The sequence below is a fragment of the Thrips palmi genome, unplaced genomic scaffold, assembly GCF_012932325.1.
Source record: "Thrips palmi isolate BJ-2018 unplaced genomic scaffold, TpBJ-2018v1 HiC_scaffold_1, whole genome shotgun sequence".
NCBI lineage: Eukaryota > Metazoa > Arthropoda > Insecta > Thysanoptera > Thripidae > Thrips > Thrips palmi.
In genome coordinates, this window is record NW_023144620.1 from 8,852,885 (window position 1) to 8,874,572 (window position 21,688).

Here is a 21,688-nt window from a genome sequence, read left to right on the forward strand (position 1 = left end):
TACGCGGCGACGTGAAGACCGCCACCTTTATAGAAGGCGCGGCGCGTGGCGGCATGTGCATTGTGTCTGGAAAACGACGCCGTGAAACGCGCGCACCGCCGCGCTCTTCCTGTTGAGGCACTTCTTGGCCTCCACGGCGGCAGCCCCGCTGGCTGCCATCGGCCGCCGAAGGCGAGAATGACGCTGTGACGCGTCGCTTTGTGTGTTCGCCCCGTCCGCCCAGCGCTCCACCGGGAAAAGAGAAAATGGCCGAGTTATACAAGCCGTGAGTGAGCCGCGTGGGTATGAATTGGTTTCGAGGCCCGCAGCCTTGCCCCCCAGCCCCCGCACTGCCCGTGATTGGCTCCCGATCCGCTCCTTGGACGCCCAAAGTGGAGTCAAGTCCGCAGAGGGATCAAGAAGCGCGGAGAGTGCGAGAGAGATAGGGCGACGGAAGCGATTCTCTGAATCTCTGTCGTCCTGGGCACGTACCGGACGCACCATGCCGTCATCAACTTTTGCCTCGGTGACAGGCCAGCACACTGTGTTTGTGACGGTGTGGGGTGCCGGCGCTCATCCCTCTCGCTCGCCCTCGCAGTGCAGGCGACAGGGCAGGGCTGATAACGCGAAGCGTGACGCAGTGGTGTCGGCATCGAGAACAAACAGCAGCGTGTTGTCGCCACTGGAGCCACACCACGACGTCACGCACGCCGACTGCAGACTGATTCCGAGAGTCCCTATCGTCGCCCCGTCTCTCTCGCTCTCATGGGGCGTCCCGTGTAGGTGCGAGAGAGACGGGGCGACGAAAACCACTCTCGGACTCAGTGTAGTAGCCGACGCAGTTGGCACCACAACAGGGGCGGCCCGTCCGGCAGTGTCCGCGACGACGAGAAAGAAGGCTCCGCCGAATTTCGACAGTGTACGCGAAAAACTGGTTCGCGCGGGGGGCAGGTATGCATTCGGCCGCGATGAAAGTGAAAATGAAAAGTTGGCGCAAACTTGACACAAGCTTGAGTTAGGCGAGGTAGGCTCTAGCGGCGCAACCTTAGCCGGGAGGGACCTATAGTACCCCGACGTGCGTAGGTACTCGTTGACCCAGTGACCTGGCGACGCCGGGCGAGGCGGTGTGGTGCGTCCAGTTTGACGCGCTGGACTGGGGCCCTCCAAGGGCCCTCCTCACGGCGGCGCGGCCCGGCCGTTAGTTAGCCGTCCGGGTTCGGCCACGGTGCAGAGGCCCTCGGGCCCTTCGTCGCTCTGTCTCTCTCGCTCTCCTACTGAACGCCCACAAGTGCGACAGAGACAGAGCGACGAAACAAGTCTTCGGAATCGGCCAGCTGAGCCGCGGACAAGCCTCCTCGCGGCTTGGCCGGGCTTGGCCGGGCTTGGCCATTTCCGCCTAGACGCCGCGGACGCCGCGACGCCGCGACGCCGCGCGGCCCAGCGGATGATACCGGCCTGACCCACATCGCGGGGGCGTCTCCAATCAACAGTGCAGTAGGCAGCCCGCCTGGAGCGTCGCCTACTGCCGGCTGCCAGCGGGCCGGTCAATCAGTCAGTCAGTCAGTCAGTCGGCTTACCTTGACCCTTAGAACGAGCCTCGTAGGACCGGACCCTCGACCAGCAGACCGGGCCGCCGCACCGATCTCCGGCCTGATTACTAATACTCGTTCATGTTCTCAACGACGCCGGCGGTTTGATGCCCCCTGCCCCCCCCCTTTCGGCAGGGGCGGAAGCTGGCCACGCGACACACACTGGGCGCGTCGTTTCCTACCGCCGAACAAGAAACTCGGGAGGCTGACGAGGAGCTCGGCGTGTTCGGCGTGCTCGGCCCTCGACAAAGGCCCGTCTTTTTCCGCGTGACGTTAGTCGTGCTCGCGCCGAGCTGCGCTCCTGTGCGCCCCCAAGCATGTCCTGCGGGTCCTGCGCCACCGCGGCGTCGGTTCCGGGCACGTCGCCGTTCGCCCCCGCCCCGCCCCGCCCCGCCGTGTCACAGCGCGCCGCGCTCTGGTCCACGGCGTCCATTGGTGTCCGTGGCATTCACCTTGGGAGTGGCCAAGTCGGCCAAGCCAGGCCAGCCCGAACTGTCCCTACCTTGACGGAGGCTTCGATTCGCACTCGACGTTCGCTACCACTGTTGAAGAGTAATCCATTCAAGTGTTTAGAACGACTTTACGATCTCAGTCGCAGACGCGACCCGCGCTGCGCTATGGACACAGACGACAAGGTGATTCCGAACACCTGATGCTCGGCGAAAACCGCGGGGGTGGGGGCAGGTCCAGGGCCGTCGCGGGGCGGAAGCTGCGTTCCCGGGTGGGGGGAGGGGGCGGCGGAGGGGAGGGGGTCGTCTAGACGGGGTGTGGAGGGGCATCAATGGCGGAGCGCGACGCGGTCTGCAGGTGGATTCCGAGCGGGGGGTCCACGCCGACCTGTCTCTCTCGCACCCTCGCTTCAGGACGCCGCACGAGTGCGAGAGAGAGGGACCTTCGCCGGCCCGGTACGCGGCACGCGGCGCGGCAGCGTCGCCTTGCTCGCTACTCACTCTCTTGCTTCACCAATTATTAGTCTATAAAGTGTCGCGCCGCCGTTCCTCTCGCACCATTTTCAAGTCCGCCGCTCCGCCGCGACAATCCGCGCAAACCGTGATCGCAGCCGCACTTCGGCTCCACGTCCCGCAGGACGCACTCCCCTCCACTGTGAGTGCCCGCTGACTTTGGTGATTCCATCAGCGACGAAGGAAATGGACCCAAAAGGCGGTTCTCAGTGCTTGCCCCCAGCGGTGCGTGCGTCCCAGGGGGAAACGGTGAATCCCGCGTTCAAGATCACACCGACGTCGCCACAAACTGTGCCTCCAGTATCAGTTATCACCTTATTGGACCCAGCCAGCACGTTCTCGAAGTGCATTGTTGTGCGATACGGGCGTCGGAGGGCCTAAGCTGTGTGTGTGTGTGTGTGTGCGTGTGTGTGTGTGAGCGCGTGTGTGCGTGAAAGTGTCTGTGTGTGTGATTGTGGTGCTTGAAAAACGAAACGGGCGCGTCGCTCGTGTTGGTCTTATCACCCCGAGCAGCACTAGTCGTGAGTGGTGGAGGGCAACGCTCTGTTGGGGCGGCAGTCGGCAGCGGATTGGTCCAGGAAGGCCCACTGCACCTCCGCATGACGTCACATCGCGCTGCCGAGAGAGGCGCCTCTCTGCACCGCCGCGTGGAGTGCGACCGCACTGCACTGCCACTGTGAGACTGACAAGACCGGCAACACGAATCCAATAACCGGAGACGAGTGCAGCGCCACTGCAGCGCGTTCGCTCACGCGCGTTCACGGACACCGACTCTGCGGGCTTGCCTGTCACGCCCAGCGGCGCGCGCGCATTTTCAAGTGTGCAGCACGTAGGCTATGTAAACGCCGGCGGCAAGGGCGTGGGACGGGAACTGAGAGTGCGTCTCCGAACCCGAGGGACTCGAAGCACCCGGTCGGCGTCGACCACGCCGTCGCCATCAGCCAGGAGGATGATGTTGAGGGGGGCGGAGGGGAAAGGGGCACTTGCTGAGGCACTGCATGATGCGGTCGCGGTGTGGCGTTCAAGGCATGCGCATGTAACAGCACTTACGGTTGTAACAGTCAGTAGGATTGGCGGTCCGTCCGTGGCGGGGCAGGCAGGCAGGCAGGCAGGCAGGCCCGGCTCGAGACTAACAGTAATAAGCAGTGCGGGCTGCTTTCCGGGAAAAGGCGTCCCCGCTCTCGCGATGCGGCGGCGCCAAGACATTTATTAGATCGATTTGCCGGCATCAAGGCCGGCATGGCCTGGGCGGGGCGCCGCGGCGCTCCTCGTCGTTAGCCCATTAGGGTGCAGTGCAGGTAGCAATCCAGTTTTACGGTTCTTCTGCGCAGCCCTCAGGAATTTTCAAGGAATTTTGAAGCATTTTCGAACATCCTCGCTGCCTGCCGCCACCAGGCCTTGTAGGGCCTGTGACGCATGGCTGGCGGCATGGCTGCCGGTCCATGGCGATCAGGGTCTTTCATTAGCGCCGCCCGCCCCAGCCCGCCCAGCGGAGCGACAGTCGTCGCTCTCTCTCGCACTCGCGGGGCAAGTCGTAGGGGCGCGAGGGAGACAGAACGACGCCCAGGCTCGCAGGGCCTTCCCTCCCCCCACGAGGGAATGCAAAATCCCAGCCAAGCAATTCGTCTTGTTTGCAGCGCTTCCGCCATGGCAGCATCCAACGCGACGGGGCTGCTGGTCGACGGCGTCCTCGAGGCCTTGGACGGCCCCGTCGGCGCGGGCACGGCCTCGGGCACGGCGCTGCTGGTGGCCAAGGTGACCGGCATGGTGGTGCTGGGCGTCGTGTCCATGATGGTCGGCCTGCTGCCCATCAAGCTCGCCAAGTGGATGCAATGGTCGACCGACGGCGAGGTGGTCAAGCAGACCGAGGTGAGGACGTCAGCCATAGACCCCTGCTCGTCAGCCGCCACTGCTGCGTGGTTCATCCTCCTCTCGGCCTTGTGCGCCTTGTGCAGGGCGAGGAGCAGTCGGCGCCCCCGACGGACAGCGTGACCCTGTCGCTGCTGCTGTGCGGCGGCGGCGGCGTGCTGCTGTGCACCACGCTGGTGCAGCTGCTGCCCGAGGTGCGCCTGCAGCTGCTGTCGCTGCAGCGGTCCGGCGCGCTGCCCGAGACGCGCGTCCCCGCCGCCGAGCTGCTGCTGGTGGCCGGCTTCCTGACGCTGTACCTCGTGGAGGAGCTGGTGCACCGGCACCTGCACAAGGCGCACGCCGCCGAGGCCAGCGCCGAGGCGGGTACGTACCAGCGGTACCAGTGCACAGTGGGCCAGAAGAGACGTTTTGAGCACCAGAGTAGCTAAATGGGACTCGAATCGAACGTGTGACCCCACCAATGGATTGCTCTCCGAACGAGGAATCCATTGGTGGGGTCACACGTTCGATTCGAGTCCAATTTAGCGACTCTGCAGCTCAAAACGCGTCGGGAACTTTGACCGTCTCCACTGGTCTCCTGGCCCACTGTGCAGTGCACCAGGCTTCCGCGTCGTCAGCCAAGAGTGGTGCAAATGCCGAAACTGTTTCCACCTTGCCCCGCAGGCCACCACCACGGCCACAGCCACGGCCACGGCCACTCCCACGTCCCGGTGGCGGCGGTCGTCGACGGCAAGGGCCAGCTCGGCACGGCGGCGCGCGGCCTGCTCGTCGTCCTGGGGCTGTCCGTGCACGAGCTCCTGGAGGGCCTCGCCGTCGGCCTGGAGCGCTCGCCCGCCCGGGTGTGGGCGCTGTTCGTCGCCGTGGCCTCGCACAAGTTCGTCATCTCGTTCTGCGTGGGCGTGCAGCTCGTGGGCATGGGCAGCAAGGCCTCCTTCGTGTGGGCCTACGTGGGGGCCTTCTCCTTCATGAGCGCGCTCGGCATCGCGCTGGGCATGGCGGCCACGGCGGGGTGAGTCCGAGCCGCCAGGCTGCACCACGCTGCGCCGGGAGGGCAGGCCACCCATCTGGCGCGGAGTCTCTGCGACGCGGGGTAGCGGCGCACTGAACCCAGCCGCTGCAGGGCCGCGGAGTAGCGACGCAGCTGCGCGCTGCGCCAAAATGTGTTTTTGTTATTGTCGTTGTTCTGGTCGGCAGGGAGGGCGTGGCGGCGGGCGTGACGGCGACGCTGATGCAGGGCGTGGCGGCGGGCACGCTGCTGTACGTCGTGTTCTTCGAGGTGCTGGAGCCGCAGCGAGCCTCCAGGCACGCCGGCATCAAGCAGCTCCTCGCCGTCACTGCGGGCTTCGCCACCATGTTCGCCATCCAGCTCGCAGGTACCGTGTCATTCCCCCACTTCGTTTCACCCTTTCATTTCAAAAGTGTCACCATTATTTCTCATTGCCTGCCTGCAGTGGAAGCTGTTTCGGAATGACGCTGAAGACCCCCAACAAGCGCGTTGTACATATTTATACTCGACTACTTTTACTTTCATTGGATCTCGAACGGGCCAAAACAAACAAGACACAATTCAATTCGTCCGCGTATACTGGCTGTGGACTAAAAGGATTAAGTTTATTTTTCCTGTGTACATATTATTTTTGTGTAAATATTTGTGTGAGTGTCACCGCGGGTGTGTGACCCGGTGTGACCACTAGCTGGTGAAGTGCAAAGACCACGCAGATGCGGTTTTGCCACCGTCTTCACGACGGAGATCCCCATCAACAACAACCCACCCGGACGGAGCACACCGACAGCAACAAGCTCGGGTGAGTCCATTTCTTTTACGGTTATTCCAGTGGGGGCGACAAAGTTGTGCGCGGGAAGCGTGCGCTGCGATGGGTTGCCGATGGCCTACCTCCCGGGCGCCTCGCATGTCGCGTCGCTTTCCTCCTGCCGAACGACTTGGAGTCGCCCTGTCTCTGTCGCACCAGAGGGGCTTCCCGCACGAGTGCGAGAGAGACAGAGCGACGAACCGCGGTCGCGGCTGCTTTCTCTGTGGCCGTCGCAGTTTTACAGTGCCCGGCCGGTACTTGTCGGATGGTATCTGCAACCTCGGCGCGCGGCCCGGCCGGGCGGTTACAGCCGCGGCTCGACGCCGAGGTCCCGGTTACACGAGTCCGCCGGCCTCCTCGTGCGCCTCGCGCGTTGACGTCTCCGGGACGCGGGAAACTCCTCGGCGGCGCCTCCACCGGGTGTCCGCGGCCACCGGGGTCTCGGTGGAGGCCTGCAGGGCGGCGACGACGGCGCGGAGGGCGTGGCGGCGGCCGGCGCGGGGTTACGGGAGCACGCCGCGGAATGCCTTGGCAGTGGCGTGGCGGCCGCGGGGAGTAAGTAACAGGGAACGGCGTCGACCTTGCCGCAAGAAAGCACCAGCTGCGCCGCCACCGCGTGTGCTCGCCGCAAATCGCTTCCGGCAGGCCTGGCCGGCCGGTAGGGCCAGCACGACGGCGAGGATAACGCACTTCCCCTCGTGGTCCAGCGCGTAGAACCAGAGTCCGGCGATACCCCTCGCCCCAGAGCCCGCGGCGCGGCGGCACGGCCAGGCACGACGACGGCGACCGAGTCTAGGGCGGACTGATGGGCGGAACCGACGCCGGCGACTGCCCGCCAGCCCCGAGGCACTCAGGGGGAGCACCGGGACCAGGTCGGCGGCGGCCCCGCGGCCCGCGGCCCAGCCTCAACGCGCTTCGCGGCTTGGCCGTCGTAAAATGAGCAAAGTCTGTCGAAAGGCGCAAAGGCGCGCGGCCGTGCTTGGCCCGGCCCCTCTACTCCGGTGATTCGCGTAACACCCACTTTACCTCTTGATATAATGGGCGGGGCGTCGGCCGGGTTAGCCCGCAGCCCGCAGCCCCGCAGCCCGCAGGTCGGTTCCGCACAGCACGTCGTCGCTCTGTCTCTCTCGCGCCGGTCGCAACCCGCCGTGAGTGCGAGAGAGACAGAGCGCTGTTCGTGCGCAGCCCGCTGCCGGGCTCCTCGCGTTTCCTCCCACCGTGGGAACGCCGCGGCCGGGCCGAGCCGGCCGACGGGGATCCCTCGCCTTTGTCGCTGCCCCGCTGCTTCTTCGACACACGGGCCGCACTAATTGGGGTGGGACGCCCCTGCTGCTTGTCGGACGGATTTCTCGTTTTCTCGTGCAGTGTGTAGTTTGCGAGGTAGGGCCACTTGAAGCGACTCTCGTGTCAAGTCGGCCGACTGAATTAAGTCAGGCCGGCCGGGCTGGCGGCGGAGCGCGCTGGGCGTCGCCGCGTCCCCGAGGTTGCGCAAGACCGAGACCGCCCAGCACATTGTGTGTCGTGGGGCGCGGGGCACGCAAATAGCAGTCCGACGACGCGTATCCCATTCAGCTTCTCCTCTCGCAAGGCACGCCGCTGGCCGCGGGCCACACGACGCGCCTCCAGCAGCTCTCTGTCTCTCTCGCACCCATGCGGCGCGCCGCAGAGGTGGGAGAGAGACGGGGCGACTGTCCGGAGTCAACCTACGGGAACAATTAACATTCGCACGGGCTTGTTTTGGTAGCAGGGAAGCGGAATACACGCTGCTGCCATTCGACGTCATCTGACGTCACCGATCGTGGCGTGGCACGGCGTGGCGTGGCGTGGCGTGGCGTGCGCGCGCGGGCGGGGCAACAATGGCCACGATAATTGCTACAAGGTGGAGCAGATCGGATCGGCGTGATGCAACAACACACTGCCAAGCAGTGCCGCGCCGCGTCCGCCGCGTCCGGCACCGCCTGCCTGCATCACCCTAAATATGAATAGCAGTGCAGTGCGGCGGGGCGGGGCGGGGCGTTTCTCACGGCGCTGCCCCGGCTCGGCTCGGCCGTCTCAGCACGGCCCGGCTGGGTCCCGCTCGGCTCGGCTCGGCTCTGTCCAGATACCTGGCGTGTTTAGTCTGCCGATCGCGCCTTGGCTCGCGCCTTGGCGTGCCAGTGTGGGCGTGAGCTTTCCAGGGATCCGTACCGGCCGGCCTCAGCGCCGCCTCGGCGGCAGGGCGGTGCCGGGCGACCTTCAGGCTCAGCCTTCAGCGCCCAGTCGGGTCAACTGTTGCCCTTCATCCAATTTTAAGGACAACCGGATGAAAATCACGGTGAAAAACAACAGCAAAAGAAACACGTGGTACGTGAGCCAAGCGGAGCCAAGCGAGTCGAGTGCGTGGGTGTGGGTGTCTGCGAGATAGTCATCTCGAGCGAGCGGCAGCCAAGGCGGCTGCTAGACAGCAGCACAGTGGGCCAGAAGACCGGTGGAGGCGGCCAAACTCTAGACGCGTTTTGAGCGGCAAAGTCGCTAAACAGGGCTCGAACCGAACGTGTGACCCCACCAATGGATTCCTCGTTCGGAGAGCAATCCATTGGTGGGGTCACACGTTCGATTCGAGTCCCATTTAGCGTCGCTGAAGCTCAAAACGCGTCTAGAGTTTTGGCCGCCTCCACCAGTCTTCTGGCCCACTGTGAGCAGCATTAAAAGACGTTTTTGCACGGTGTGGCTCTGCCTGAGTCTCCCTGTGCTCCGCGACCCGCGGCCTGCCTCGTCCTGCCGCGGCCACACTGTGAGAACGCAGAGAGCGTCATGGACGCTCATTCCTACCTCGAGACGCCATTATCATGCCGACTGCAGACTGGCCGAGCCGATCCACCCGCGGCGATCGCGGCAACGAAACGTGAGAGGTCACGCTCCTGATTCGAGGCGGGCCGACGCGTCACGCCCAAGTCACGCCGTGTCACGCCGTGTCACGCCAGCCGGCATCCAGGTCAGGGAATCGGCGAGGACGCACGCCTTGCCCGCTTTTTCCTCGTTTCTAGTTTTTACTTAATTGTTGTTGTTGCCGGTGTCGCTGGCTCGTTAGTTCGGGCTCAAATCCCTCGAGCTAGGAGACCAGAATCCAGAGCCGGCCTAAGGGAGAGGCACGAATGAATTTTTGTTTATTTACGGAGGCAAAGTGTGCGGGTCTTTGCCTGCCTTCCAGGCAGCTATCTAGGGGTTTGGGTTAGGTGTCAATAGACACTTCCACCAGAGCGCCGAGTGAAGAACAAGAAAAATAACAAAAGCCGGAAAAAGTCCATAAAAGTCGCTTCTTTGCTCATATTATGTGTTCATTTGGGTTCTAAAAATTGTTTAAAATTAGATACAGACGAGTTTTATGATTTTAAACCGTCAAAACCTATAAATAAGACGTTTATGGGAACTGGTTCCGGTACCATTTCTTCCTCTTGTTCTTCACTCGGCGTTCTGGTGAAAGTGTCTATTTCCTGGCCTGGTAAAAATCTTTCAATGTTTGGCAGGGTCTCTGAAGTGGACTCGAGGAGTTGTTCGTCGGCGTCGTCTTCCTCTTGTTAATTCGCCTCCTGGAGGCCGAGCCGAAGGACTCTTGATGTGGGAAGTGAGGACTCGGCGACGCGGCACTCGGCGCGACAGACAGACAGTCACACAAAAGCACTCGGTCGCGCCTCCTCGCGCCTCGCGCCGGCAGGGCCAGCCGACCGGACCGAGTCACAACAACAACACTTCTCGCTCAGTAGCGTCGTCGTTACATCGCCCGAACCAAGTGGTCGTCTGTCTCACTCACTGCGCAGTGTGGTGGCGAGAGGGAAGGGAAAGGCGGCGACACGGCGCCGCAGAATGAAGCCGCCAGAAAGAAGTGTCGACTCGTGTGTCTGCTCGTGTGTCTGGCGCGTCAACGAGATAACCAGGCCTTTGCATTGCATATGCGCAGTGCTGGCCGCGCTGACAGCTAGCGCCTGGCCCGGCCCAGCCCAGCCACCCCGGACGCGTTGGGGGCAACCGAGAAAGCGATGACGCGGGGCGCGGTGGCCGCGGCGGCGTCGGCCCCACATCCTGCAGCACGCGGCACGCCGCGAAGCACGTGGAGTGCGTCATTGTCCTGGCAGGCCGTCGGCGGCGGTCTCTCTCGCACTCATGGGGCGTCCCTTAGAGGTGCAAGGAAGACGGCGGGCGATGGAGCGCGTGCGTGTCGCGTGGCCGTGCCGCCATTGTAGGGCCGAGGCGTTGCCGCGCTGCCGCCACGCCGTCGCCCCGCGACACTGACAAGCGGTTGCGGCGCCGAGATTTCCCGCCTTTGTGAATCCGGATGCGGCAATGCGGGGCAATGCGGGGCAATGCGGCAATCCGCCGCCTGGCTCTCCTTCCCCACACACTGCTTCGCCTTCGCCGTGCTCCGCCGTGCCTCGCTCGGGCGGGCCGCGCGCGCAACGATTCGTGCGATGGACTCGATAATGGGCTGCTTCATGCTCCGCGGCGCGCGCGCCAGCCAGGGCACCGGGTTCGACTCCCGGCCACGGCGTGGTTCGGATTTTCGCAGGCAGATTGCCAGAGTACCGATGGTGCGCCCGTGCGTCCAGACCGCGAGGGCCCGGTCGCGCGCATCCACCATACGCTACTCGTTTCTGCAGCCGGTTACAACCGGATACCCGAACAGGATACCCGAACCGGTGTCAGCGTGAACCTATACCCCCTTACCCAGGGTACTATTTCACTAGGAGGAAAGTACCTTGCCTAAGGGGAGGGTAATAATTCCCTAGGGATATCATACTCATGTAGGGTGGGGGGTAATATTTTCCTAGGGTAACTTTACCCCCTCTAGGGGGGGTAATAATCCACTAGGGGAAAAATACCCTCTCTCTGGAGGGGGTAAAAATTCACTAGGAAAAAAATACCCATCACAGGGGGGTTATCATACACTAGTAATTTCTTACCCTCTCTCCGGAGAGAGGTACATGCCCACTAGGGTTAAGTTACCCAGGGGATCATAATTTACTAGTGAATTCGCACTTCCCCACCAGAAAAACGAGTGTGAAGATGAAAAAAAAATCCACAAGCAATTAGAGAAAGCAAGTCATATACAAAATGAGTCAAAATAAATTCTAAACACAGAAAACAACTTGATTCACGAATTTTAATGTTTTCAGCACCATAGGTCATTTTTTTCTTAATTTTAAACTTTGCGAAATAAACGATGAGTTAGTCAGGTAGGTAGACGAATGCCCAAAACTCAGGAATGGGCGCCCGCTTTGGCTTATCCTTGGATTATGTAAAAATCCAATTTACTTTTTTTAAATTTGATTTTTCTGAAATTGCGTGTGGAACGTGTCTTTCAACACCTTAATGCTCGTTTTCTGGTGAGGGAGTACAAATGCCCTAGTAAATTATTAACCCCTAGGTAATTTTACCCTAGTGGCCATGTACCCTCTCAGGAGAGAGGGTAAGAAATTACTAGTGTATGATTACCCCCCTGTGATAGGTACTTTTTTCCTAGGGAATTTTTACCCCCTCCAGAGAGAGGGTATTTTTCCACTAGTGGATTATTACCCCCCCTAGAGGGGGTAAAGTTACCCTAGGAAAATATTACCCCCCACCCTGCATGAGTATGATATCCCTAGGGAATTATTACCCTCCCCTAGGGCAAGGTACTTTCCTCCTAGTGAAATAGTACCCTAGGTAAGGGGGTAAAGATACACGCTTACACCGGATACCCGAACCGGATACCCGAACCGGATACTCGAACCGGATACCCGAGCCGGCTACCGAGTACCGCCCGGCGCAGCTGGTACCCGGTAGGCCCCCGGCAGGCACCGGGCAGCCCAGCGAGTACCAGGAGGAGGACGGCGCCGAGGCTGCCTGTCGCAACGGAACGGGCACGCCACGCCGTCGCCAGGCCAGCCGGGCCGTGGAAGTGTGAAGTAGCGACGCGTTTTGGCCGCGCTCTGCTGGCGCTGCAGCACTGCAAGGCAGCGGGGATGTCGCACGCCTAGCGCTTTCGTCGCTCTGTCTCACTCGCACTCATGAGGCGTGGCGGAAGAGTGCGAGAGAGATAGCATAGCCTGGATGCGGCGCACAGTGTGGTGTCGGTGTCCCAGTCGCCCTCCGACTTGGAAAGCGCAGTGCGCTACCGTATGCAGGACGGCGGCGCCCTGCCCTGCCCACCCTGCATCCCTCCGGTGCCCCCCCCCCCACCGGACACTTCCGGCCGGAAACCATAGCAGCACCAGCGCCACAGCGGCGCTGCAGTTACTGCAGTCTGGACTAACTGCAGTCTCGACTACCGACTGGCGCTGCACTGCACAGCACTCAGCGGCATGGAACTCGGGCTCGCTCCAGTGCCCGCCCGCCGCGCCGAGTGAATGTGTTTTCTCCCAGGAGGAAGACGGCGACGGCGACGCGGCCGAGCGGCGGTGGCGGGATCGGTTAATTTGGCTGGCCTGCTTCGCGGTGCTTCGCCCTGCTTTGTCAGCGCGCGGTGGCGACACCCTCGCGAAGCCTTTTGCCGGGTGCAACTTTAACAGACGGTTACTCGGCCAAGGTGGAGGGTGACGCGGGGCTGGCTGGCTGGCCCGTGGGAGAATAGAGGATCCCCGCTGCACGTCCGCGTCGTCTGGCGTCGCCTGCAGCCGAGCGGTACTTTTTCATCGCTGCGTCTCGCTCGCACTCATGGGGCGTCCCGTGGAGGTGAGAGAGAGACAGAGCGACGCCATCGCGTTCTTGTGGCGCCGCCTGACGCGGTGCTCGCGAGACGACGGTGAGGGTCCACGGCCGCGGCATGCACGAGACGCTGCCTGCGGGTCAAGGGCGCACTTCGAGTGCTTCGAGTGTTGGAGCTTCGAGCTCTCGAAGTGGGCCGGACTGTGTTTGACGACGTCCCAGGTCGTCCTGCAGGTGGCGACCGCGGTGGGACCGGGGGGGGGGGGGAATCAATGGCAGGGCTCATCCATCCCGTCCAGCCTCCGCACGCCGTCGTGCGTGGTCCACTTCCCCCAGGCGGTGACGCAAGGCCGCAAGGCTGTCAGTGTCCCCCCCCTCTCCTCCCCTCCATCCACGACGTGTTGCGCGTCCGCCCGCTCACCGTTTGGCCCGACCCGGCGGCCCGGTGATGACCCACTGAGCCAAGTCGCAGTGTATCGCTCGGTGGCGCCGCCGTAGCGCCGCGACGTGGCGGGGGGTGGCGGGGGTCGCGTCGCGGCACTGTGTGTCGTCACCCCCATCCCAGGGCCCGGGGGACTCGGCGGCGGCATTCCTGCTCCCCTCTCCGCGGGGACGACGCACGCTGGGCAAAGCAAACGGGCACGCCTGCAGCCGGGTGAACGCAGTGCAGTGGACACCGCGCAGGGTTGCCTACTTCGCCGAGGTGTGGCGTCGCCTCTCGCTGGAGCAGTGTCCGCGCCGAAAGCCTCGTCCGGGCCGCCAGGTGAGGCGGTGAGAGAGAGGGGGGATGACATTTCATCCACGGCGCCGAGCGTGACCTTTGCTGATGAGCGCCGCGCCCGCCGTGCTGGCCGCGCGCGCCGCGCTTGCAGGTCCGTCCGTGCCACCGGGACGCTCGGGACGCCCGGGACGCCCGGGACTCCGGGGGTCTTTGCCGTCGTCGCCGGGCCGCCCTGCCCCGCGGCGTGCGTGCCCACGTGCGCGCGCACGTGCTCAACCGCGGCGGCAGAGCTTTCTCCCTCACTTACGCATCCGTCCAGCAGCATCCGAGCGGCAGCGCGGCAGCCCAATAAGGCCGTCTTCGTCTTCCTCACCCTCGGCCGGCCCGGCAGCCCGGCCAGCCCGGCCGGTGCGGGACGAGGGACACACCGGAGCGGCGCCGGCTGACCGCACGCGGCGGGAGGGAGGGGGGGGGGGTCCCACGCGGCCACGAGGCGCGCCGCGGCTCTAGCGCGGCTCCTCAGTGCGCCGCCAGCTGCCCCCCGAACGAGCCGACCGCGCCGCCACCGGTCCCGCAGCGTCCCCGCCGGCCGTGCCGCGACCGCCGCGTGTGTGCCGTGACCGTCCGCGACCCGAACCCTCGGTGTCGAGCCCAGCACTAGTGCAACGCGAATGGAGTAAACGGTGTGTGAGCGCGTTTGCGTGTGTGCCCAAAGTGATTGCCATGTGCGTTCGCCGCGTGGGGTCGTCGCGGGGGAAGTCCTTGCCCCGTAGTCCCGTGGCGATCTGGACCAGACAGCCTCGCAGGGAACCGCTCCCGTCCTTGTCCTCCCCAGTGGCCGGCGACGCTGCACAGCGAGCCGAGTCACAAAAACCAGCCGGACGACGGGCCTGGAACTGTGGCAGTGTTCAGTGTGCTGCGCTGTCCTTGAAACCTCGGTGTGTTTTGAGGTTGTGTCACTGTTGCGTAACGACGGGTCGGGTCGCACCCCGGCACCGGGTCGGCCGGGTCCACGGCGGGGATGGCGGACGACGCGAGACGCGTGCGGCGCGCGGTCCGGCGTGGTCCCGTTGTCGGCCCGCGGCACGCCGCATGCCGCCAAACCCCCCCCCCCCCCCCAAGGCAGCACAGCGCCTATTAAAGGTGGAAGACCGCGCACTCCGGCGGCACACTGGCGATGGGATGGGTCGGCGGCAGTTTTTCCCCTCGCTCTGTCTCTCTCGCACCCTCACGGAGCCTCGCGAGCGCGACAGAGACAGAGTGGAATCGCTCTGCGGGCCGGCTGCCATTAGCCGGTCTAGCAATCTCATTCATACGCCGCGCTGACAAGCCGCAATTAGCTGCCGGCCCGGGGCGCTGTCTGCGTCTTCCCGTGAGTGCGAGAGAGAGAGACGATGCGAATCGCACTGCAGGCACACTGCGGGGCACGGCGCGCCAGGCAGGCCGCGGGTGCACGACGCACGTGACAGTTGTTGCCGTATTGCCTACCATAGATGCAGAATCTAACGAGAATCCTCAGCCCTTCTAGCGCCTGCGGAGTGTCGGGTAGGCAACCACTGCGCACGCGCGTGCCGCGGCACTGCCTACCCCACGCTTGTCCAGGCTGAAGGGGCGGACTAAATGCTCGCTGAAGCGACTGTAGCGGCTGGTAAATGCCAGCGGGGTGCCGCCGGCCTAAAAACAGCCCTGCCACCCCGCCTCCCCATCCCCCTTCCCCGGGGAGGGGCGCTCTCTTTTATGTGCACGTCGGCGCCCCGTGCTGGAAGGCTGGAAGGCTTCGGCGCGCCGGACAGGCGGGGCTGGCAGGCAGGCGGCCAGGACCTATATTTACACGGGCGGGCTGGGCTGGGTGGCCTGGCTCGCCTGGCTCCAGGCTGCCATTTCATTGACCTATGCACCAGGGACTCAGGGGCGCGTGCGAAGAGAAGGGGAGGGGGCGCATTGTGTTAGTTGGTTCATCGGCCCGTTCATCGCCATTCTCTTTGCGAAGACTGGTCCCGATACTCCGGCGCTCTGTCTCCCTCGCACTCCCAGGACGTCCCGTATAGGTGCGAGAGAGACAGAGCGACGAAAACGCCTCTCGGAATGAGTCTGCTGGCCGGTCTGCAGACAGGTGGGTGGCGGCTGCAGTACAGTGGACTTTATCGCGAACAGGCCCCTTTCGGCTGGGGTCCGGGGGGAGGGGGGGGCGAGGGGGTCGCGGGTGGCCTCCAGAATTGTCTTCGGCCTGCCAGCACGCTGGCAGTGGCAGCTTCCGTGGTCCAGAGATCCAGACCAGACTCGGACACGGGGACTGGCGGCGCGACCGCTCCGCCCCTCCACTGCCCCGGCTCCCCTTTTCGTCATCCGAGTTCCCACGATCCGCCGGGGCCTCGCGGTCGCGGTGCCGCCGCCAACGGCAGCCAACGGCTGGCACCACCTTGTCTCAGTGTACCGGCTCCACTCTCGGTTTTCGGTCCGCCTTATTGCCAAATTACTTTGGCGACGACGCCTGGTCCTGGTTGGTCCTGGTCGTTCGTTCGTTGGAGACGGAGGCTCGGAATGCCGTCCTCCAGATTCCCTCGCCCCGTCTCGGCTCATCCGCGTGGATCTGTTTTCGTTGTGCTTTTGTTGCCTCGGTTTCGTTAGCACCTCCACGCCACCGCGGCGTGGCGGTGGAGTAATCCGTGGGAAGAGACGCGACTCCTTCCGCCGCACAGTGGGCCAGAAGACCGGCGCCGGCGGCCAAAGCTCTAGACGCGTTTTGAGCTCCAGAGTTCCTAAACAGGACTCGAACCGAACGTGTGACCCCACCAATGGATTGCTCTCCAAACGAGGAATCCATTGGCGGGGTCGCAAGTTGTGTTCGAGTCCCATTTAGCGACTCTGGAGCTCAAAACGCGTCCGGGGTTTTGACCGCCTCCGCCAGTCCACTGGCCCACTGTCGTGGAGCCACAATGGAGTGACGGATCGTTTCGGGCAACTAGCGTGTGCACTGCGATGGGCCCCGTGCCGTTCGGGGGTCAGTGTTTCCACGCGGTTCGCAGCGGTTCGAACCAAACCGACCGCCAATCGGCGCCCAAGCATCGCGAACCGCGCGCATCGCGCCGCCACACTGCTTTGGCTGCTTGCTTGCGCTGCTTGCGCTGCTTGCGCTGCTTGCAGGCCATGGCTGTCCCTTCTCCCGGTGCCGTAATCACTTTCGTTTTGTTTCCCTCCTCTCGGCTACATTCGAAAATTGTTTTCTTTTTGTCGAGACCACGGAAGCGCGGCCGCAATGAGAACCGGCTAAAGCTAACATCGACAACATCAGATGCCGCGTGCCTCGGACGTAACCGGAGCACCAAGTGTGTCTGTGTGTGTGTGTGTGCGTGTGTGTGTGAGTGAGTGAGTATGAATCAGTGCACCGTGCCGTGCGGGGATCTTCTCCCCGGAGTCCGTCAAGCGGAACACGGAGTAACGAGGTATCGGCCGGCACCGGGCTGTCTGGCCTGGCGTCACTGGCGTGGCGGCCCCGGAACCACCACGAACACCACGAACACCACGGGCACCACGGGGCATCGGAAGTGCATCACTGGCAGTGCATGGTGCATGCTGATGGTGGCGCTGCTGCCTCCCCCCCCCCCCCCCCCCCCCCGGCTGGAGGCTTTCCAACGCGCCGCCGTCAAAACAAAAATCTTAGGGGTCGCGGCGAACACGCCCGGGGCAACTGCGGCAGCTGCGCGCTGCAGATACGGCAGTATGTTCTTGGGGAGGGGGGAGGGGGGAGAGACGAGGACGTCTGTAACTGCATCGGGGGCCTCGGTCGAGGAGGCCGTCAGTCCGACGGCGTGGGGCCGAGACTGACGCGTGCTCGACGCGACGCCAACAAGCGCCCCATCCCGATCACTGATGTGACCTCACGAAGCCCAGTCTGTCGCCCCGGCGCCCCGGCCCAATCGGGTGTTATTGCCTCAGCGAAACGCGTCCATTGGCCGCCGGGGTGGCGCGGCGCGGCGGGGCGGCGCGGCGGGGCGGCGCGGGGCATACGTATTGTTTCTGCTCGCGTCCACCTCGCCTGCGCACTGCGGCCGGGAGGCCCTGCATCCGGGCCAAGGACTGGTAATGGTCGCCAGATTGCAGTGTACGTAGTGAGCTTGCAGGCCTGCAGGGCAGCGCGCTGGCAGCGCGTGCGGCTGAGTGCGCACTTCCCGCTCATCGCGAAGCACGCCGAGCACGCCGAGCAGCGCGCGATGGAGGCCGAAGGGCATGCCCTGCAGGGCGCGCCAAGGACTCCGCCGCGAGGGCCTTGACGGCCACGGCGACGACGAGTGCGAACGGTTTTTTCTGGAAAGCGCGCTGCCGGCTGCCGTGCCCGGCCCGGCTCATTGCTTGTCCAGGCGGGAATAGGTCGGGCGTCACGGTGCGTGGAAGTCGTCGGGACCAATCCGTCTGTCTCTCTCGCTCCACTCGGAGCGACTCGGGAGGCCCGAAAGGTCAACGAGGATGGCCGCCTGTTTGTGTGCAGGCAGTTTGGCGCGGTGACGTAGGAGGGCCCTGCTTAGGGCTCCAGCAGACTGATTCCGAGAGTCGTTTTCGTCGCTCTGTCTCTCTCGCACTCTTGGGGCGTCCGGCGTGGATGCGAGAGACAGCGACGAAAACGACGACTCTCGGAGTCAGCCTGCAGGCCTTAGGGATGACCCACGCGACCGCCCGACCGGTCTGGCTTCCTCCTCGGGGGATGAACTGACGGCATTTATAAGAACACTTGAAAAATGGCTCCCGTCTTCAGAACGCATGATCTTTTCTATTTTCAACCTTTGTTGTAGTGTCACGGAGCTCAGCCTAGTTTCTAGGCTAGTCCTTGGACCGAGGCCCAGACCTTGGAGGCCCCATGGAGTGAGCGGTCGAACCGAGGACGCCCCCATTTAGGCATTTCCCGCCTGGAAGCGCCGCTGACGCGAGCGTGTGTGTGTGTGTATGTGTGTGTGCGTGTGGCAGAAACTGTTGTCATCGGACAAGTGAATAATAAAGCCTCCCCCCTCCCTGGACTTCCCTGTCCACCATTCAAAGCCACGGTGGCGGCCGACGTGTGGCCCAGTCGCGACCTCAACGCGGATCAAAGAGTTGTGGGTTGGGTACACTGTCAAGCTGACGGGCCGACGGCGTTCGCTGGTCCAGCGCGTTCGCGGCAGGGTTACCATGTTGTTACCCACGCGTCTGACCGAAATGGTGCTGTTGCTTGTTCCAGGTGACGCGGCTGTGAGGACGATCAGTCCTGCGAGGAAACGCTAGCCATTCGGACTACGGCCTGACCATGGACCACGATCACCACGACCACCATGATCACCACGACCACCACGACCATGTCCACGTGATGGGTGGCATCCGGAACGCATCGGGTGACCCACTGCGCGGCATGGCGCCCCACGACCTCATCATGGCCAAGGTGGTGTCCATGGTGGTGCTGGGGCTGGTGTCCTTCCTGATCGGCGTGCTGCCCGTCAAGCTGGCCTCGTGGTTCCACTTCGGCGACGACATGATGTCGGGCAAGCGGGCGCGCGCGCACGCCCTGGTCATCTCCCTGCTGCTGTGCTTCGGCGGCGGCGTGCTGCTGTACACCACGTTCGTGCACCTGCAGCCCGAGGTGCGGCAAGGCTTCGACGCCCTGCGCGAGGCGGGCAAGCTCCCCGCCGAGGACATGCACCTCGCCGAGCTCACGTTCTGCGCGGGCTTCTTCCTGGTGTACATCGTGGAGGAGCTGGTGCACCTGATGCTGGACGGCCGCGCGGGCCACGACCACGACGAGGACGACAAGGACGTGGTGGTGGTGCACCGCACCATGAGCCTGCGCCGCTGCAACAACAACGCAGAGGAGGGCCTGCAGCGCCACCACAACATGGGCGGGCCCAACCAGATGATCCCCCGCGCCATCCTGGCCCCGGGCGTCCCCGCCAAGCAGAGCCCGCTCGGCCCGCTGGAGGCCGGCGTGGTGGCGACGCCGCCGCGCGTGGACGCGGCCCGGAAGAGCATCACGTCGAGCACGGAGGGCCTCATCAACGGCGGCTCCTCGCCGCTCGGCAGCCACCTCGGCTCCACCGCGTCGTTCCCGGCGCCAGACATGCACGCGCACGCCCACGCGCACGGCCACCTGCACCACCACCACCACGGCCAGCTCAAGGCGAAGGTGGTCCCCAAGTCCATGCGCGGCTTCCTCACCGTGCTGGCGCTGTCCTTCCACGCCGTGTTCGAGGGGCTGGCCGTCGGGCTCGAGTCCAGCCCGGGCAACGTGTGGTACCTGTTCGGCGCCATCGCCACGCACAAGTTCGTCATCGCGTTCTGCGTGGGCGTGGAGCTGGTGACGTCGCGGACGCGCCTGTCGCTCATCCTGGTGTACGTGGCCACCTTCGCCGTGGTGTCGCCCATCGGCATCGCCGCCGGCCTGCTGCTCGGCGCGGACCCCGGCGCCGGCGAGGGCGTGGCCGCCGTGGTGCTGCAGGGCATGGCGGCGGGCACACTGCTCTACGTCGTCTTCTTCGAGATCCTGCAGCGCGAGCGCGCCTCCGAGCAGAGCGGCGTCTGCCAGCTCCTCGCCATCATGGTGGGCTTCGGCGTCATGCTCGCCCTTGGGATGACCTGTGAGTACCGTTCGCAGCGACCGTCTTTACGGGGAGGGCGTGTTTGGGCGGCGGGTCATCGAACCCGCGCGTCAGCAACTCAGTGCAAACCTTTGGGAGAGTCTCTCGCGCACGGGGTAGCTCCGTTCCATTCCCAACTAGTTGGTAATACGACAGAAGCGCGTGCCGCTCTCGGAATGGAACGGCCGCGCCGCTGTTTCCGAAAGCGGTAAGCGGTACACGCGTCTCGGCAGTTGTTATTGCGGCACTCGCAAAGGCCGTCGTAATTTTTCATAGCAGCGGTCATAAAATCGGCCGCGGCGGGGCGGGGCGTTTGAACGCGCCGCGGCGGCCCGCTCACCGTTCGCGGATGAATTTTCCGTCCAATCAGGGAAAAGTGCGTGGCGGCGCATGCGTTCCCAAAGTTGGAGAGTGCTCCTCGGTTTGAATGGTTTTAAGTAGACCAGCTCTTATCGCAACCTAATCGTGGAGCGGTGATTACACTAGAAAAGGGCGCGGCCCTAGAGTCGCGACCTGGTTCCGAAGCGAACGTTCTGCCCCGAAAGCCCTTCACACAAAGACCTGGCGCGGACTGCATGCCGTCAGAGCGCTGCGGTCGGCCTGGCTCCCGGCCTGGCCGTGACCCGCCTCGCCTCCTTTGCGGTCGGGCGTGCTCCTTGCACGGGCATGTGGCGTGCTGCTGACGTGCGGCTGACGTGCGCGGGGACGCCGTCGACGCACGTCGGGGAGGTGCGGCGCGCCGCCACGTCACGCGGACGCACGGGGGCAGCGCGACGACGTGTCCAGTGTCCCCGGCGGGCGGGCGGCGCGCTGCGCTGCACGGGGCCAGCCCGCCAGCCCGAGCCCGCCTGCACTGCAACACATGTGAAAGGGGAAAAGCACACTGGAACACCGCGGCCCGCGGCGCGCCAAGGACGTGCAGTAGAAAGGACGACGGCACACGCGGCGCGCCGAACACTGCCCGTCTCTCTCGCACCCTCAGCCAGCGGCCCGCGAGTGCGAGAGAGACGGAGCGCCGGCGCCAGCACCGCGCCAGCGTAGCGCCAGCAGGCCCATTTATCACCGCCAATAACCCCGCCGCCGTCACCCAGTCCGAGTTCACCTGAGCGCGCCGCGGCACGCCGACGTGTCGAGGACTCGAGGTCGCCGCCACTGTACTCCACGACGCCGAGGTGCAGTGTGGCGCCGCGCGTCAAGAATCCCGGGATAAAAGCTGCGCCCGGGGTGCGGCCGCGTTGCCCGCCATGTTCAGGGCCTCCTGCAGGGACGCCCGGCCGGGCTGCCGAGGCTGCCGACGGCGGCACATTAGGAGCGATGAACTCGGAGCGGGCCGCCGGGCCGGGCAGGGCGTCGTCCACTGCGTCCACTCGCTCCACAAGCAGCCCGAACCGAACGTGTGAGGCCGTGCGGGGACCCCGCCGTGACCTGGCAAGCCTGGCAAGGACTGCTGTTTGCTCCAGCTCCAGCGCTGGGCCAGCAGGGCCAGCGGCCACGTGACGTC

General features: G+C 64.3%; 2 protein-coding genes across 5 annotated transcripts in view; both read left to right on the forward strand.

Annotated features, from left to right (window-relative positions):
* LOC117654067 (zinc transporter ZIP1-like) lies at positions 1-5,988 on the forward strand. The gene is made up of 6 exons (XM_034400219.1): positions 1-265; positions 4,168-4,399; positions 4,486-4,762; positions 5,063-5,408; positions 5,594-5,772; positions 5,851-5,988. The coding sequence occupies exons 1-6, from the start codon at positions 246-248 to the stop codon at positions 5,868-5,870; spliced, it is 1,074 nt and encodes a 357-aa protein (XP_034256110.1). The 5' UTR covers positions 1-245; the 3' UTR covers positions 5,871-5,988.
* The window catches only part of LOC117654032 (protein zntC-like), a 26,059-nt gene continuing 10,284 nt past the window's right edge, over positions 5,914-21,688 (forward strand). Inside the window, exons 1-2 of one of the 4 annotated variants that reach the window (XM_034400169.1) lie at positions 5,914-6,204; positions 18,801-20,187. In XM_034400169.1, the coding sequence (XP_034256060.1) occupies positions 18,867-20,187 (1,321 nt within the window). In that variant the 5' untranslated portion in view covers positions 5,914-6,204; positions 18,801-18,866. The other 3 variants (XM_034400186.1, XM_034400160.1, XM_034400177.1) reach the window with 3 other exon arrangements.